The sequence below is a fragment of the Diplotaxodon limnothrissa genome, linkage group LG19 (genome assembly GCF_057381915.1).
Source record: "Diplotaxodon limnothrissa isolate DT_005_m linkage group LG19, D_limnothrissa_male_GT1.1, whole genome shotgun sequence".
Taxonomy (NCBI): domain Eukaryota; kingdom Metazoa; phylum Chordata; class Actinopteri; order Cichliformes; family Cichlidae; genus Diplotaxodon; species Diplotaxodon limnothrissa.
Window position 1 is genome coordinate 11,756,865 of NC_140614.1, and position 18,613 is coordinate 11,775,477.

Here is an 18,613-nt window from a genome sequence, read left to right on the forward strand (position 1 = left end):
TTCGGCTGAAATCTCCCTGCTAAGCGTCTGATTTATAATTTTAAGGACAACACAGAGTTTTAAAAGTAGTTTTCTTATTTGCTGTCTTAAAAGTGGAAGCTCAGTCAGGCAGAGGCTCAGAAATTCCATCCATGTATTGGACAGTCAGGTGGATTTACCCACTCTGGGAGGGGAGAAGGGCTTGTGAGCTCAGCTCCAGGTCTTCCTTTGTCCTCGTCTTGTGTTGCTGTAATTTTTGCTCTTTTTCTTTTCTCTGCTTCATGGCTGCTTTGTTCTTTCTCATGTCTGTTGCGTCAGCAGCTCGTTGGATCTGTGGATTTAGAGCCAGTTGGCAGTAAACTCTTCTTTGGACTCGTGCTTCACTGTAATAGTGCTAGCATTAGCTATCTGAGGACCCTGAGGCTTCAAGTTGTAACAGTGACTTCACTGGGGGGCTGTAATATCCAGGATATCTTTTCCTTCTCTGGATATTTAGCCATAAATTTATCTTAATGGCCTCCAAAGGCACAACTGATGGTCTAAATATGCTGCATTTAATTATTTTTCAAACATTTTTTTTTTATCATTTATGCAACAAAGTATTACAAAGCCAGAATCTATTTTGCTATAGCACTCGGTGGTTTTCACAGCGTAGGATCTATCTACTTGTGTGGATACATAAAGTGTGTCTACAGCTGTCATTAAATGTTTTCTGTGTTTTCTGACAGACGGCTGATCCTCCAAAACAACAACGATGCTGATTTTAAGGACACAACCCTCGATTGGCCCACACGAGAAGACGAGTCTTCACCCTCTGAGGCAATTACTCCGGAAGCCATAGTTAAAGGTAAAACAGACTTGGAGGCCTCAGACTTCGATGACACTTCTGCAGCGTCAGACATGTACAAAAAGAAGCCAGCAGCTGCAGAACCGGCGGCGAGAGGCCAAGCAGCCGACCAGGCTGCAGCCCAGAAACGAGGAGTTATAGGAGCAGCAGAAAGCCGACATACCACGGCGAGTGGAACAAAGACCCCGACCTCTGCAGCTGGAAACAAGGCCAAGAATGTCCCAACAAAGGCAAAGGGCTCCACAGAGGGCACAAAAGTGGAAACTTTGTTGCCAGCATTAAAAGACCAAACCTGCGCTCCCTCCGGTGCTGCGGGTTCAAAGTCTAAAATCCCCAAAAGATCAACATCAGACGCAGACGTGAAATCGCCAGTGACACCAGATAAGACATCGGCGCCGGACACCTCAGGGCCCAAACTACAAAAACAACCTAGGACCAAAGAGACTCTGAAATCTCCAACAACTGCAGCCAGACCTGGAAGGAAACCAAGCTTTGAGGAAACCAAAGGAGGAAAATCGGTGTCGGGGAACATTTCTCCCACGAAAACTAGGACCGGAACAAAACTCAGTAAGGACAAATCAGATGAGGACTTTGAGTCTGTGAACTTGCTAAATGATGTGGAAAATGAGGAGAGAAGCGGTAAAAGTGGACACCCACCACACGGGGAAAGTCCGGACGTCAAAAAAACACAGCAGCAGAACGATGTGGAGAGCCGGCTGCCCGTTTCATCTCCGACGAGAAAGAAGGTTGATATAACCCATAGAAGGGTTTCATCGGGTCAGATGGACTCGGACAGACCTAAAACAGTCCAGAAGACAAGTCGAGAGCAGAAAGATGCAACAGCTGACGAGAGTCCTGGGAGTGAGACGCCGCCACCGCTACCCGAAAGTCCAAAGAAAGGTAAGAAAGCTCGAATACAGCATGTCGGACCAGGTGACATGAGGGGGGGTGAAGGAGGACATATGAAACCCAGGGGCAACTAAAATGAACAAGTGGGGTTTCATACAGAGATCTTGATGAAAATACAGGCTGTTTTTCATCTGTTGGATCTGGACAAACATCTGGTTTGCAGATGTTTCTGCAGAAAAAACAAATATTTAGGTTATTATTATTATTATCTGAAAAACAGTTGCCTAAATATGGAATAATTGCCAATCAAATGCAATCAAATAAAACATATAAAGTTAATAATAGACATGCATGTATTACACACAGTTTTCCATTATCCTGTCCCACCTGTTCCTGAAATTACAAAGTTATTTTTGTGTTAAAAATATCACCGTAAAGCTCTGATACAGTTACTGGTATTTACTCCTAATATTTTAACCTGTTTATTTTTTATTTTGGCGGTGTCTCTGCTCCATCATAAGATCCATAATTTTCTGTCTGTCTGTGTTTTTTGTTTTTCCCAGCAGGAAATGTCCCACCAGTGAAACCACCCAAAACCTTTTCTAAAAGAATCCATGGTGAGAGCGATACTCCAACCTCCAGCATCTCTCCACCTCCCACCAAACAAGAGAAAACCGTCTCATCAAGGATCTTTAAATGGAACGAAAACATCAAACAGCACCAAAAAATGCTTGCAAAAGAGTCCCCTGAGACTTCGTCGTCTGTGAGCAAACTTCCCACAAGAGGCCAGAGAAGCTCCAATAAACTAAAACCCAGACAACGTTCCCAAAGTGGGAATTCTGAGGACTCAAATCACAACACATCGACAGAGACGGATGTAAAAGCACCTGAAAGCGTCACGGCGAATGAGCGTGACAGTAAAGACGTATTTAAATTCAAGTCGGAGGGAGAGGAATGTATTATAAAACACACCGATGAAACCAAAGTGAAAGAAAAAGAGATCGGAACCAGTACAGCAACTGAAGACATTTCAAACATCCAGTGGTTGCAAAACAGCGACGCAGTTATTACAGAAAGTGCTCCGGACACAGGAGCCGAGGTGCAGTCGAACTGCGAGATCGACAAAGCAATTCAGTCTCAAGTTACTGATGGAACTCGAGCGGAAAACGTGTCTGTTATTCAAAATAAAAACACAACACGAGAACCGAAATCCCCGTCACTGAAAACACTGAAGCTAACAGGAAACATAAATAAAAACACGGCACCACGAACTCACGACACAAAACAAGCTCCTGAGGATGAAGCTGACATGCTAAGCAAACCCGCTGAGGGTGACAGCGTTCAAAGGGAGATACGTGGACGTATTCCTGGTAATAAAATAAAAGCATTCACTTCCAAGCAAAAGATAAACAGCAGCAGTTTTCCTGCTAAACCGATGTCAAAGGATGACTCAGATCAGTCTAAACCAGCCAATACAGAGCAGCAAAAGGATTTATCAAGGGAGGCTCAATTAACAAACGATAGGGACACGTCCCTGACATTAAACAGGGCCTTAGCAAAAGATGTTGAAGTAGAGGAGAAAAGCAAAGAGGAGGGTGGCAGGAAACCAGCAGAGAGGTTGGGCATTCAAACAGAGGCTGTGACTGTTGGTGAATTGTCCAAGAATGTTGAAAATCAGTTGCACAAAGAGGCTCTTTTACTCGCAGGAGGATCTGAAGGGAAAGGCTCAAAACCAAATGAAACGCTCAGTGACACAGCAGTGGAAAGCACTGAGTCACAGAATAGTTGCAAAGAGGCGCTCAAGGGCATAACCGCAGAGAGAGCCATAAGAAATTCAGAGAAATCAGCACATCTGTCATCAGAGGACAGAGGTTTATCAGCTGAATCCAAGGAAGAAACACAGACAGGGATTACAAACGCTCTGAAAGAACAAACGAGGGAGGAGCGAGCAATACTCCATGAAACTACAAAACAGCAGCCTGAGATGTCTTTGAAAGAAAACACCGAGAGCAGCGGTGTGAAAACAAAAGCATCAGAAGTGAAAAATGAATCCAAACTGCTTCTGACAAAAAATGAGGAAGTCGGAGGTGAAGACACAAGTCTGGACGACAAACGTGACAGAGATGTAAAAGAAAAACGAACTCCAGAAGTAAACGACATGAACATGTTCGATGCTGAAGCTGATAAAGAAAAGAAGACTTTATTGAACGTGGCTCAAGAAAACAAGAAGGCGGCCGCTGCTAAAGACCAAGGTGAGGACATTACAACAAAGGCTAATCTAAATCAGGACCTTGCAGAGGTGAAAGCCTCAAAGAAGACATCAGAAAAACATATTTTAAAATCAGATACAACTAAAGAAGTAAAAGCTGCCAGCACTGAAGCTACAGAGGATTTGTCAATGCATAGCTTGGTGAGTGTGACTGAAGCTGTGAATGCTGACATTAAATCTAACATCCAGGAAGACCAAAAGTCCATAATTGTTGGAGACCTGGATAAGGACACAACAAAACCAGTCAAAGATCCAGATGATAAATTAGACCAGAAACCAGAAATGGTAAAAACTGGAGGTCAGGAGAAGATGCTGAAGAGCCGGAATATGGATGTTATTCAAGACCAGACTTCTCTAAGTACTGAAGACACCAAAGAAAAAACCAAAACCAGTGACCTGTCAGTGGACAGTCTGGGGAATGATGCAGTGACTGCAGATAATGAAGTTGAACTTCGAGGTGAAAGTATAACAAAACCAGCCCAAGAAAAATCACTTCAAGAGAAGACAGTGGAGAGCCAAGAAAAGGTGATAGTTCAAGAACTGATCTCAGTAAACACTAGTACAGAAGGTACCAGAGAAAAGACAGAAGTCAGTGATTCATCAGTAGAAAGCCTGAAAAAGGAGATGGGCGATATGAATGCTAATATGAATGCTAATAGTGTTAGCAAACAACAGACTGACCAAGATGGAAATGTTACCAAACCAGAGATTAACCAATCAACAGGTTCAAAAACCAAAGAAAAGACAGAAAACAAGGATGGTAACAAATCTGGTCTAAAATCTGGTCTGAAAAAGCGAGTGGGAATAGTACAACCAGAGTCTGTCGTGCAGGCAGAAATCCAGATTCAAGACCTAAAGGCTGTCTGTGTGGAACCTAAAGACAAGAATGAGACCAAGGATTCATCAGCAGAAAGCTTGGTGAACAAGCCAAGAACTTTGGGTACTAACAGTGATGCTGGAATCCAACAGGACCTGAAGTCTGTAAAGGTTGAAGTTGACAACAAAGAGGAACTGACCGAATCTAAACTTTATGAATCTGAACAGAAACCAGAGACGGTCAGAGGACAAGTTGAGGTTAAAACAACAGAGATCCAAAATACAGACGCAACCCAAGAACTGACCTCGGGTGGCTCTGAAGGTGCCAATGAAAAGACTGAAGTCAAAGTTGCATCAACTGCAAATGCTGATAATGATGTTAGTAAACAGCAGGTCCAGGCTCCTGTAACCGTTAACAACCAAGATGGGAGCATAACGAAACAAGAGAGTGACAAATCAGCAGAATCCACAAGTCCAACATCTGCTCTAAAAGCAGAATCTCTGCAGGAGGCAGCAGAAAGTCAAAATCAGGACCTAAAGGATGCTGATGAAGCTGAAGAGAAAGGTGACACCAAGGATTCATCAGCAGAGAGCCTCGTGAGTGAGAAAGAAACTTTGCAGACTCATAGTGATGCTGGAATCCAACAGGATTTGAAGCCTGTAGAGGAAACGAGCTCAACCACATCTGAAATTCAAGATCATGAAGTTAAACAAAAACCAGAGACAGTCAGAGCTGAAAGTCAGCAGAAGACAGAGATCCAAAATACAGATGCAACCCACGAACTGACCTCGGGTGGCTCTAGTGCTGAAGGTGCCAATGAAAAGACTGAAGTCAAAGTTGCATCAACTGCAAATGCTGATAATGATGTTAGCAACCAGCAGGTCCAGGCTCCTGTAACCGTTAACAACCAAGATGGGAGCATAACAAAACAAGAGGGTGACAAATCAGCAGAATCCACGAGTCAAGCATCTGTTCTAAAATCAGAATCTCCACAGGAAGCAACAGAAAGCCAAATTAGAGGCCTAAAGGATGCTGATGGAGCTAAAAAGAATTCATTTGCAGAAAGCTCAGTAAATAAGACGGCGGCTTTGCAGACTCATAGTGATGCTGGAATCCAACCTGTAAAGGCTGAAGTCCAAGACCAGAAAGAACTGACAGAATCTAAACTTCATGAATCTGAACAGAAACCAGAGACGGTCAGAGCACAAGTTCAGGTTAAGACAACAGAGATCCAAAATACAGACGCAACCCAAGAACTGACCTCAGGTGGCTCTAGTACTGAAGGTGCCAATGAAAAAACCGAAGTCAAAGTTGCGACAACTGCAAATGCTGATAATGATGTTAGCAAACAGCAGGTCCAGGCTCCTGAAACCAAGGATTCATTAGCAGAGAGCCTGGTGAGTGAGGTGGCAACTAAAGTTAGCGACAAGCAGAATGCAGACATGACAAAACCAGAACTGAATAATTCAACAGAATCCAAATGTCCACAACCTGGTCTACAACAGGGACCAGAGACTGCAAAGACAGAATCTACAGATGACATGGAAAGCAAAACTCAGGGTTCTGTGGAAAATAAAGGGAGTCCTGACTCCAAGATCTCATCAGCAGAAAGTTTGGAAAATGAAAAGACTAACAATGAAATTAGCAGTCAAAAGGACCAGAAGAGCATACCTGTCAAAGTTGTGCAAATAAAGAAACCAGAGACAATTACTGAACCTCACACAGCTCCAGGTACTAACCAGGAACCGGAATCAAAGGCTGTAGCAACAAAGGATCTGAAGAAAACAACTAAAGATCCTGAATTAACTGTAACATCAAGTGTTTCCATGGCTGGAAAAGCAGCTGGCAAACAGGAACAGAAAAACCTCATTAAAGAGGTTGTTGGAGTGGATGAGAAACTAAAGGCTTCAAAGATGAATGCCAAGAAAGAATCACCCACGGTTGGTTCCAGCGAGGTGTTCCTGAAGGACAAAGACACAAAAGAAAAAAGAGAAACAGATGTTCTAGGTAGTGCTTTCAAAAAAGGACTACAGACTGCAGAGAAATCATCCACTTCATCCCCAAGTCTGCAATCAAATGCAGACTTTCCTTCCAGCTGGTTAGATGTGGAATCTCATCAGAAGAAGAGAAGGGTCCACAAAAGAAGATTTAACACGTCCGCTAGTGTGGATGACCCTCTTGATGCCGATGATTTTATCAGGAACATTAAGGAAGGTGGGATGCCTTTCGCACTGCCTCCAAAGAAGCATGTTCATAAAAAGTCTCAACCTCCACATTTTGTCTTGCCGGCCATTAAGGAGGACCACTTCGAGAAAACGTTCGATCCTGAGGAATTCCAGTTTGGCTTAAGGAAAAATGGACGAACCTTTATTGACCTTTTACCTACGACAATTCTTAAACAAAAGGGAAATCAAAGGAATGGCCAAACTCTGGAAAAAAATGCCACACCCACTCTTGAACAGCAAGCAAAAACACTTGATGAGGTTGAAGGTAAATCTGCACTCCAGGAGGGAGCCAAAGCTGAAGCAGGAAAAGAGGGGCAAGACAATGGAGAAGAGCCTGTGAAGCTTACGTCAAGACTTAATAAGATTTCCATCCTCTCCAGCTTACTTACCACTCGTTCCACCAGGAAGAGTACAGAGGAAGTTTCCTCTGCCTCAAATAGCACACCTTCCTCTGACCAGCAGCAGGGCATGCCCTCACTCAGAAACGTGGAAGCTGCTAATTCATCAAAGCCTGAGGCCACACACATGGGTGGGACGGGCGTCGATCAAAGCCCGGTCACAGGAGGTGGTACAGGAAGAGTTAGTGAGTCAGTCTTTAGCTCCTCCTCTCCTCCTCCTCTTGTGCTGCCCTCGTTCTCTGACATAAAGCTGCCTGAACATTTAGAGAAATTACTGAAGAAGAACAAAAAAGAAACGGAGACCTCCACAGCGCAGACAATTCAAACTAACCAGAATACAAAGGAGAGCATCGCTATGGACCAGGACCTGATAGCAGGTCTATCTAAAGTGGATCTGAACCTGAAGAGCCCTGAAGAACTTCCAATCACCAACTACATCCAGCAGCGCCCTCCAAATGGATTTCAAAAGACAACTTCAAAGCCAAAGGTAGGCACGAGACTTTAAATGATATCTTTGCCTGTTAGCAGGAAGGATTCTCAAAGCCTGAATGGGTTTTAATCAGCTAAGAAAATCTGCAAAGCACTCATAAGTTCCTAGTTTATATCCATGGCCACACACGCCCCACCTTCACACTGTTATGTGATGCTTTTGCAACCAAACTGTGAATCATTTACAAGTAAGGACAGGAAAGATGAACGTGTCCTCAATGTGGAATTCTCAGAGGAAGTTTCTTCCAAGATCGGCTTGTCTTCCAGGCTGAGATGAAGTATTTGCATCTACAGGCAAATAAAGCAGACCTATAAAAAGAAATGTGTCTTTAAATAATCACACTGTTTGTTTCTCTGCCGCGGGCATGAAAGGAAACAGGAGCACTGGAAACTGATCAAAACAAATTAATGTTTGCTGTTGACTTTAAGGTAGAACAAAATGAGGCAAAAACATTTACTGCACAGATGATTAAAATACCAAACTAACAGTAACTTTAACAGACTGCTAAGAGTACACTTTACACTAATCTTGCTAAAAATGTAGCACGTTTACATCTTTTATTTCTGTTGACGTCTCTTAGCATGCACTGCTCCTGTTAGGAAGTCTAAAATAAAACCTGAACTAGGGAAAGAAAGAAGCTCTTGGGTAAAAGTATTATTGTAACTGTTAAATGAATGGGACTTCACTAAAAGTAATGAATTAATACTTAAAGTTGCTGTGTGAGCACTCAGGTAACTGACAGCAGGTTACTCCAGGGTAACCAGGGTTAAAATAAGGAGGACTACCATCCCAAACCTGACGTGGAAACCAACGACTGGCTTAAAACTAAAAACTAGAGGTGTCAGCAACGTGTTTACTGAGGTCACACAGACAAAACGGTTCTAGAATAAAAAAGCATTCGACTCACATGGCCAGGGCCATCAGGACACACTCAGTTCAGATGACCACTCAAAGTAATATTTAAAATTCAGCTTTAAGTTTGTAACCTAAATCTTTTCCAACTCTTCTTGCAGATTCCTGCAGTAAGAGGGTTCCACAAAAGGCCTGGAAAGGTACTGCAGTGTATATCTAAACATAGATTGAATTTCTAATGATGGATTCCAGTGACATGTCTGTCTTGATCTAGATCATCATACACGAGCATGCTCAGTTTGGAGGAGAGGCCTTTGAGCTCTACTCTGATGTAGAAGATGCCACCACCATGAAGCTGTCCCCCATCATATCAGTCAGAGTCATCAGAGGATGGTACGCATTAGCATGCATCCACGCTTCAGTGTGATGATCACACGTGGACATAGTTAATGGAAAAACACTCCGTTTTGATTTAACCCTAAACAAACTTGACCATTGTAACGTAGCAGCACATTTTAACTTATCCAGGTGATGTAACTGAACTGTCCTCTGAAATCTTTGGTGCTTGTTCTGTGAAAAGTGTAGAATTACGTGATTGTGTCTCTTTAGCTGGGTCCTGTATGAGAAGCCTGGTTTCCAGGGCCGTATCATCGCTCTGGAAGAAGGTCCTACAGATGGCATCGTGAATGTCTGGGCAGAGGAGGAAACTCCTGCAACGCTAGATGAGATAGGTGAACCTATTCCCACAGCGCCTGTGGTCATCGGCTCCATTCGACTGGCAGTGAGGGTGAGTTGGGTTTCATTTAACCTGATTCAAAAAGCTCAGTTTTCCAGGCTTATTGTAAATGAAGAAATGAACTGTCAAAGCTCTCACACAGTGTTATTTTTGTGTGTTTCATAGGACTACAGCATGCCCCAGATTGACCTGTTCTCAGAGGTGAACGGCTTGGGCAGGATGGCGTCCTACTTTGACGACACCGTAGAGGTCAGCTCCTATGGCATCCCACAGACCACCGGCTCCATTAAGGTCCATTCTGGAGTGTAAGTGGAGACTTAAATGTCCTTAAATGGGAATTTGCTGTTGTTGGTGGTACAGGCTCATTACAAATCTGAGATTAAATGCCAGAAAAAGAATGTTTTAATTTGTTTACATTATTAGTTATGATGTCTGAACCGGAGCAGGAACGCTGTGGAGGTTCAAGAGCACAGAAAGATAAAGTTTGATGGGAAATCATCCATCTGAGTTCTGTGTGTGAAGGAATGCAGGCAGCAGGCCGGAGCTTGTGGTTGTCCCAGTTAACTGCAGCAGATTCCTGATGGGTGGAGGGAGTAGTGAGAGTGCTCATTATTCCCTCCATTGTGTCAAAGATTAACGTTTTCTTTCAGGAAAGTAACCCTTAAATGTTGAAATCCTGCTCAACTTTCCTCCCCGTCTCGTGTCTGTCTGCAGCTGGCTGGTGTACACCGATCCAGGGTTTGGAGGGTTCGTGGGCGTGCTGGAGGTGGGAGAGTATCCCTGCCCGGAGGCCTGGGGCTTCCCTGAGCCCTTCGTAGGCTCGCTCCGACCCCTCCGAATGGTAAAGTACAGGAAATACACAATATGATGCTATGCAGTCTGATCAGCCACAACATTAAAACCGGTGAAGTTTATTACAGTGGAGTGTGTCAGGGTCGGATACATCAGGAAGCAAACTTGATTTCAAACATCAGAAAATCATCTGTTAGCAGAAACATCGCTGTGTTTATTTTAGTCATAGAACAATGTTTAATCTCAGTTAGCACAGGTGGTTCTAATGTTGTGGCTGACCTGTGAACGTTTGCACTTTACTGTAATTCTTTGAGTTACCTGAGTCTGATAGAGTGCGTCTTTATTACAGGGGCCGATAAAAGTGGAGCGTCCCAATGAAGTCAAGGTTTGTTCTGTTCTACGTCACATCTGTAAATACCTGCTGCACACATCAGCTGTGTTTCCTGAGAATCTCTGAGAATCTCAGTCGGACCTAAAGTGACGAGCTTAGTTCAGTCCAGACATGTTTGGCTGACACGATTCATTATGTTTGATGACTTGGCTCAGATTCAGTGGCCTGGGGAAGAATTCAAAGGAAAAAGGATGAATTTCCTGTTACAGATCTCACTGTGGTTGAGATGAGGCTGAATTCCTGTGAAGCTGTTGGTTGAAGGAGAATGTGCTATGAAAAAACACCAAAAAATAGTCCAATGATGTCTTCACATCATGTTTCCCCAAAATGTATTTCTTTTCCTACGAGTTTAGTTGCGATATCTTTAGGAACAGGCCAAAGAAAGACCTCCTGTAACGAGCATGCTCAGGCATTTTCCCCCATCAGCTCCTTGTACGCTGACAGCTCCAAGCCTACAGCCTGAACTTTAGCCTGTTTCCACTGACGGATGTGAAATATGTTACACTACTAATCTGTGGAATGAATGGGATTGTACCTTTAGGCAGGAGTGGGGTAAAAACACACAGAGGTAAAAACTCCTGCTTGTGTGTCTGTCGTGCAGGCCTTACTGTACGAGAAGCCCAACTTTGACGGCGAGTGTTTAGAGGTTCACAACGACATCTACAACGTACAAGAGCCGGACGAAGAATCCGACGAACCTGCTGTGAACAAGAAGACGCTGTGTGCAGTCGGGTCTCTGAAGGTCCTCGGCGGCCTGTGAGTATTTATCAGGGGCATCATCATCATTCCAAATCCTAAATGTCACATTCTTAGAAGCTGGCTCACTTTGTCAGGTTACAGTCGTGTTGCACATCGAACACATGGAAAAGCTGCACAGTGCACTTTAAACAGGGATCTTTAAAAGGCTTTACTGTTATACGTGCTACAAATATCAGTTGGAAAGGTCTGTAATGTGTCTTTGTATCAACGTTGAAGCTGGGTGGGCTACCAGGAGGCAGACTTTGAAGGCCAGCAGTATATCCTGGAGGAGGGGGAGTACCCTCACTGCAGCCACTGGGGGGGATCTGAGGATGGGCTGCAGTCACTTCGGCCTGTAATCGCAGTACGTATCACCTGAGACGCTAACCCGCAGGCTCCTGGTTGGAGGGCGTTTCCATCTGATGCAGTGATTTCTCTTTTTTAAACTTTTTGTCTGTGTCGCCTTCTTCGTCAGGACTTCCTGTCCCCGCACGTTAAGCTGTTCAGCGAGCAGGACTTCGGTGAGCGGAGCCTCAGCACCAACCTGCTGGGACCCGTCGTCAACCTGGAGGAGACCGGCCACGGTGCAAAGACCCAGTCTGTCGATGTCACTGGTGGAGTGTAAGTCAGACACACAAGAAGAAAGAAATGAACACAAAGCTCAAACTCATGTTCTCTCTCTCAGGTTTCGGGCGTGTGCTTCTCACGTTACAGTGTTTTATCACAGCGCACGCAAACATACACGCCTACAGCCTCAGAGGATGGATTATGGACGAGCCTGTGAAACGGATCCATTCATGGAATTGATGAAAGGAAGCTTCCCAAGGGCGGAGCTTTACAAAAACAGAATTTAGTTACTGTCAGAGGGCGTTAGAGGCAACTCGTAGGATGTGAAAGTTTAGAGTTCATGAGTTCGTGATTACAGTATAAAGCACTTTAGGTGACTGTTGTTGTGATTTAGTGATGCATAAATAACTCTAGTGATAACTTAATAACTTTAGTGATACATAAATAAATGGAATCAAATTGAACTGAAGATAAAAGTAGCGTGGTATGTGCTGATAATCAGTAATGAATATCTGTGGGTTTCTCTTTTTCCAACACTTTAAAGGGCCAGTTCACCCAAACCACTCCCACAGTTTCTCTCCAGCTGATCGTTGAGATGTGCCAGCGCCAGAGATGGGCAGTAACGCGTTACTTGTAACGCGTTACTGTAATCCAATTACTTTTTTCAAGTAACGAGTAAAGTAAGGGATTACTATTGCAAAAACGGTAATTAGATTACCTTTACTTTCCCGTAGGAACGCTGCGTTACTGCGTTACTAAAACCGTGATTTTTTTTTGCGAGAATGTCTCACGACAGTGACGTAAGCGAGTGCGCCGTTAGTGACAACAGCTGTGTGCAGATCAACAGTGGATCATATATCAAGTACGGGAGAGAGTATGAGCGTGCAGCATTTAAAGCGTGGAAGTACTGACCTTACTTTGAGTTTGATTCCATAAAAAGTGACAAAAACATTAGCGTCCATTGTGCGTGGGAAGAAAACATCTTTTTACAGCGAAAAAAACCCCTAAACTTCCAAGCAAGCACCGAGTAGCTACGACGTAATGGGAAACTCACAGAGAAACTGCCGTATCCTTCCACTGACTGCTGCGGCACACCTGCACCAGGGTAAACCTCCGTCTACCCAACTCCTGCTTTACAGGTGAAAATAGAGCAACAGGACCGCTGAGTCTTTGACTTTATTTATTTTCTGCTGTGTTTTACTTGCATCTATTTGAAAGACTGAGTGTAAACACACACAAAAAAATATTTTATGTGCTGGAATGTGCAGAAAATAGGTTTAAATATTAAACAAATTTCTTCCAGTCAGAGAATGTTGCATATAATTAAATTTTTGCTTGATGCATAAAGTTAAAAGATTAAAACTAATGAAACAAGTTAAAAAGAGACTTTTCCATTTGATTACATTTTGTATGATGGATTATGCAGAAAAAGTAGAATTGGGCTGAAAGATCTATCACTTTATCACCTATTCAGGTTGTAAATCGTGTTTTTAAAAAGTAACTAAGTAACTAAGTAATTAATTACTTTTGAAAATAAGTAATCAGTAAAGTAACGGGATTACTTTTGGGGGGAGGTAATCAGTAATTAGTTACTGATTACTTTTTTTCAAGTAACTTGACCAACACTGGCCAGCGCTGATTAAATATTCAAAACTCGTGCGATACAGGGCTAAAAAACTCTAAAGCAAGTCTGTTAGTTTTTACAGGGAAGATTTCTTTGTTGGTTTTCAGAGCTGGTTGGATTTGTTTGCCCAACACTCTGCTGTTAGCTCTGCGACGGCCTCGCCTGTCATTTTACAGCCTCTGAGACGAGACTCGGCCTGTTTATACAGATAATGCTGCAGCTCAAGTCATTATTCAGAGAAACCTGAAGATGTGCTGTTTGCAAGCACTTCCTTGATTTTAGAGCAACAATGGCTTTTGTTTTGGTTTCTTTGGAGTTAGGTGGTTTCCAGTTTCAGCAGACATCCCTGTAAGAGTATCCTAAACATAAACTTCATCCATGTAATGAGTGGGTAAATCGTGGCTCGTGTGCTTCTCACGGTTACAGGATTCACTGCATAGCTTGTGATGCAGATGAAAACATGGAGGCTGTAGTTTCATTTCTTAGCTGGTTGTCGTTGCAGGTGGGTGGCCTTTGAGAAGCCTGGGTTCAGCGGAGAACTCTACGTCCTGGAGAAAGGCATGTACGCAAACCCGGAGGACTGGGGAGCTCAGAACTTCAGGATCGCATCCATACAGCCCGTGTTCCACGTAAGAAACCATCAGCATCCGTTAATCACACAAAGGCTTAACGTCATAAAAGGTGCATCTCTAACAACTCTGTTTGTTCTGCAGGACAGCATGGGAACCACAAAATTCAAGGTATCGCTCGTTCGTGTGCAGCTCGGCGTCAATCAGAAATGATGAGGAGTCTCTGTTAGTGTGTGCTGCTGGGTCGCTGAGGCTGTTTGGATGTGTTACAGGTCCAGCTCTACTCTGAGGAGCACTTCCAGGGACGGCTGGTGTGTCTGGAGGACAGCGCGGCAGCTCTGGATGAAGACTTCACACCCAGGTCCTGTAAGGTGCTGGCTGGCAGGTAAACAACCACCACAAGCCTGTTTTAGGGAATCTTTGTCCTTTTCAGAGTACTCTCCTGTAAGACGTTCTCATATAGAACAATGTTTGTTTCTGTTCCTCAGGAACGTCAGGAATTAAACTCTTATCTTCTGATTTTAATGCTCAGAGTTTGTTAAACAAAAAAGATTGACTCTTGGAGTGGGTGGAAAATTGATTTGGTTGCAGTTTATCGAACTTCAAATGTGTTTTTATCAGAATTGAAGTCATGTGGTTATCGTCTGTACTTATGAAGTCATGAGGGGTCAGAAATGCTGCTGCACGAGGTAACATTTTTGCATGGCTTCATTCAATATACTGCATATTTGTTGTCAGCTGGGTGGCACATGAGGGATCCCAGTTCACGGAGAACATGTACATCCTGGAGGAGGGGGAGTACCCCAGCACAGAGGCCATGGGCTTCTTGTCCTCAGACTCGAGCTTCCGGTCCATCCGGACTGCAGGACATGTGAGTGTTTGTTCTCCCTGGACGTGTCTTCAGCCCTCTGTGGTGCTCTGTGTGAACTCAACCCTCTGCTCTCCACCTCCAGGAGTTCTCTCTGCCGTCCATCGCCCTGTTCACGAAGGTGGGCTGCAGAGGTCGCAGGGTGGTGCTGACACACGAAGCTGTGAACCTGCATCAGGCCGGCCTGGACGCTCGCATACGCTCCCTGGTGGTGGACGGAGGAATGTAAGTGACAGAGATGAACGTTTGAGCCTCTGCTGGTTTAAAAATGTGACAGACACCTGCCATCGGCACCAAGGTTTTATATGCAGCAGGTTCTGGTTCAGAATGGACCTTTCAGGTGTGTCTGCACACCTGGTCATAGAAGCGTAATTATGCAACAGTGAATGAAAATATTGTTATCTTATAACAGTATTCAGCAGTTCACCACAAAGTACTGAACTTGAATTATAAGTCAGCCCAGTGAATGTTTTGTTTCATCCAAATAATTGGACGCATTTTATTAGCAGCCTTTTGTATGTAAAGTCATCACTTCCTGTGACCCGGAGGCTTTCAAACTGTGTGATGGGGCCCCCAGCTGGAGCAATACAGCCACTGCAGGGAGCTGACAATGAGGGGACAATATAGAGTGAAGCTAATTGAAATGAATGGGATTTATGATGAATAAACAGCTGAGATTTGTTTCACTAAAAGTAGGTTTAGATCTGTTTTTGTAGGTTTTCTTTATATTCTTCATTTTCTAGAAGCCTCAGTATTGTGATATTATCCTGACTACTGCTTGTGTCTGTGCTGCCAATAGACCTGTGCATGTGTTAGACTGATTATAACTGATAACCAGCTTCGTGTGACCTCTTAGCCTGATCCATGATGGTGGGACAAGAAAAGCCAGATGATAAACGGATATCCTCGATATGCTGATTTTCCCGATTTCCCAGTTATTGCCATTACTGCCAGCTTTTAATCGACCGCTTTTATATCTGCACATATTTTAATAACTATAGATTTGCATGAATTTTGAAGTTTTACCACCAAAGTTAGCATTGTACCAGTTTTAGTGTAGTTACACACCCCAGCCGGCTTTACATTAAATTTTCCCTTTTGCCACAAAGTGTTTATTTCAGCGCTTTAATTAAAACTTTCAGTCACGATTGGATCATAGAAAGGTCCATAAACGGTGCTTCGTGGCTTGTTTGGTGGACTGAATGAAACGATGGATAAAATCTGACGAGCTAAAACGATGTCCGTCTGTCTCCAGGTGGGTGTTGTATGAGGGCAGTAACTACAGAGGTCGACAGCTGATCCTCCAACCAAGCCAAGAGGCTGATTTATTTCAGCATAGCGGCTTTCAGCGGATTGGATCCCTCCGGCCTTTACTGCAGGTAAGTCCTGACTGGCCCATTTAACGCCAGCACCTGAGATGTTTTTGGATTGGTGTTATTTGAGACTTTGGTCATGTTTAACATGAACATCTACCACAGGAACAGGAGAGGCAGAGTAGGTCCTCTTTAAGTGAGAGCGACTTCTATTTATTTCAGTAGAAATGTTAAATGTGTTTGTCTTTGCATCGAATGCCAGACTGATGCTTCGTGAATCTCTTCCTGACGTCCACTGTGACTAACATCTGTATTTTGTACTTGTTGCTCCTAACACAGAAACCGGTGTACTTCCGCCTGAGGAACAGGGAGACGGGATGCATGATGTCTCTGACGGGAACGCTGGATGACATCAAGCTGATGAGAGTGCAGGCCGTGGAGGAGTCGGGGGGAGAGGAGCAGGTGTGGCTCTATCGGGACGGATATCTCACCTGCAAGGTACGCCGGCGAAAACTGCTGAAACTGACAGCTGCACAGTGCGTTTATCCTGCGATGGACGGGTTCTCACATGAGCTTATTTACTCTGAACCTCATTCACACAAGCACGTTTTCCATGCTCATTCCCTGCAAGTGCTTCTAACATTCACACACATTCAGACTCCAATTGAAGTATCTTGGCGTTAGTATCCTGCCCAGACTGCATGCCAAGGATGTTTGGCGTGCAGATTAGTAGGAGACCTGCTCTACCACCTGAGCTACAGCCACGGTAGCACTACGTACAGCTAGATTCGGGCTTTTAATTCGGTGCTAAATTCTGAATTTCTCGTACTTACCTGCACTTGGGTTCAGTTTGATAATCCGTCCTACTTCTGCTTCTGTTTATAAATCTTTGGGTTTAAGGGTGCGTCTCAAATGTTTTCGGGTCTCTTTGTTCTGCACTTGTTGGCTCTTCTCTTTTTTGCTTCCTCACTTTGTAAAAACTCAGCGTCTCCCATTGAAAGAGCCTTTTTCCTCCACCCCTTCCCACCTGCTGGTTCATGTTACAGAGGGAGAGTAGAGCATGTTCAGCAAGTTCATTTTAATCATTTTCAATATGAACTTGTTTCCTTGTTAATGCTGACCACTTCCTCCTCTGCGTCCTCAGGTGGTTGAGGACTGTTTCCTGGAGTCCTCGGGCAGCGTGATGATGGCGGGCAGCCGTATCTGCGTTTCTCCCGAGCGAGGCAAAGATAGCCAGCTGTGGAACATCAGACCGGACGGTGTGGTTCACAGCAACCTCAAACCAGACCTCATCCTGGAGGTCAAAGGTCAGACACCTTTATTTTTACACCTTCAGTTCACGTTACTTTTTTTTTTCTTTGCTGTTCATTTTACGTTGAGCTGATTAAAAAGTGATAACTAATTTTTTAAGAAAACTAAAACGCAAAATTAAAAGTTGACTGAAATAATCTGAGCGCGTGAGCGTCACGTGCTGCAGTGATGACTGAACTCGAGCTGTGTCGTCTGTTTCCAGGTGGGCATCAGTACGATAAAAACCAGGTGATCCTCAACACGTTTGATGAGCGAAAGCTGAACCAGAGGTGGAGTTTGGAGCTGCTGTGACGACTCTCACGGCCTCCTGACGGAGCTCCGTCACGCTGGGCCCTCAGACGCAGCTCAGCCGTGGAGCCCACACCGATGTTCGCTGTCGTGTTTGCTTGGAAAGACGATGCGCTGGATTACGAGCTCACGTTGATGAACAAAATGTTTTTAGCTGACCTTTAACCCAAAGACTGTTTACTTCAGCGAGACCTCTGCCCTGTTTCAATGCTGCACCTTTTCCTGTACGGTACTTCTCTTACACTCCAGAAGCTGTTTGTAGATCAAAGTGATCCGCTGTAAAGTTTTTAATTTTTTTACACACACACACACACACACACACACACACACACACACACACACACACACACACACACACACTGTCGTTTGTACAGAACCACCGAGTGTAAAGACCTTGAGTTTAACTCTGCTGCCCTCTGCTGGTTGTAAATGTGAGAATATTGTTACACATTAAAGTAATAATGTGATGTCTTTATTTTAGTGAAGAGTTTCCTTTGAGTCACTGAAAAATAAAAGCTTTTTTTTAAGCTGACAGCAGTTTTAGTGCTTGTTGTTATTATTATTAACCTTTATTTAACCGGGAAAATCCCATTGAGATTAAAAACCTCTTTTTCAAGGGAGACCTGCTCAGATCCTCAGCAAACAGTGGAAAAGAAACAGCCACACAAACCTGATGAAAAGGTAAACAAT

At 43.9% G+C, this 18,613-nt stretch overlaps 1 protein-coding gene across 3 annotated transcripts in view; it reads left to right on the plus strand.

Annotated features, from left to right (window-relative positions):
* LOC146611827 (uncharacterized) overlaps nt 1–18,418 on the plus strand; it is a 47,735-nt gene extending 29,317 nt beyond the window's left edge. For 2 of the 3 annotated variants that reach the window (XM_085343708.1, XM_085343710.1), the window contains 20 exons: nt 708–1,726; nt 2,239–7,871; nt 8,888–8,926; nt 9,001–9,119; nt 9,336–9,513; nt 9,628–9,767; nt 10,177–10,303; nt 10,604–10,639; nt 11,247–11,401; nt 11,621–11,747; nt 11,859–12,004; nt 14,077–14,203; nt 14,288–14,314; nt 14,416–14,528; nt 14,882–15,014; nt 15,097–15,236; nt 16,267–16,390; nt 16,664–16,822; nt 17,469–17,631; nt 17,838–18,418. In XM_085343708.1, coding sequence (XP_085199834.1) covers nt 708–1,726; nt 2,239–7,871; nt 8,888–8,926; nt 9,001–9,119; nt 9,336–9,513; nt 9,628–9,767; nt 10,177–10,303; nt 10,604–10,639; nt 11,247–11,401; nt 11,621–11,747; nt 11,859–12,004; nt 14,077–14,203; nt 14,288–14,314; nt 14,416–14,528; nt 14,882–15,014; nt 15,097–15,236; nt 16,267–16,390; nt 16,664–16,822; nt 17,469–17,631; nt 17,838–17,926 — 8,794 coding nt within the window. In that variant the 3' untranslated portion in view covers nt 17,927–18,418. The remainder of the gene's footprint in view (nt 1–707; nt 1,727–2,238; nt 7,872–8,887; nt 8,927–9,000; nt 9,120–9,335; nt 9,514–9,627; nt 9,768–10,176; nt 10,304–10,603; nt 10,640–11,246; nt 11,402–11,620; nt 11,748–11,858; nt 12,005–14,076; nt 14,204–14,287; nt 14,315–14,415; nt 14,529–14,881; nt 15,015–15,096; nt 15,237–16,266; nt 16,391–16,663; nt 16,823–17,468; nt 17,632–17,837) is intronic. The other variant, XM_085343709.1, reaches the window with a different exon arrangement.
* The last annotated feature ends 195 nt before the right edge of the window (nt 18,419–18,613 follow it).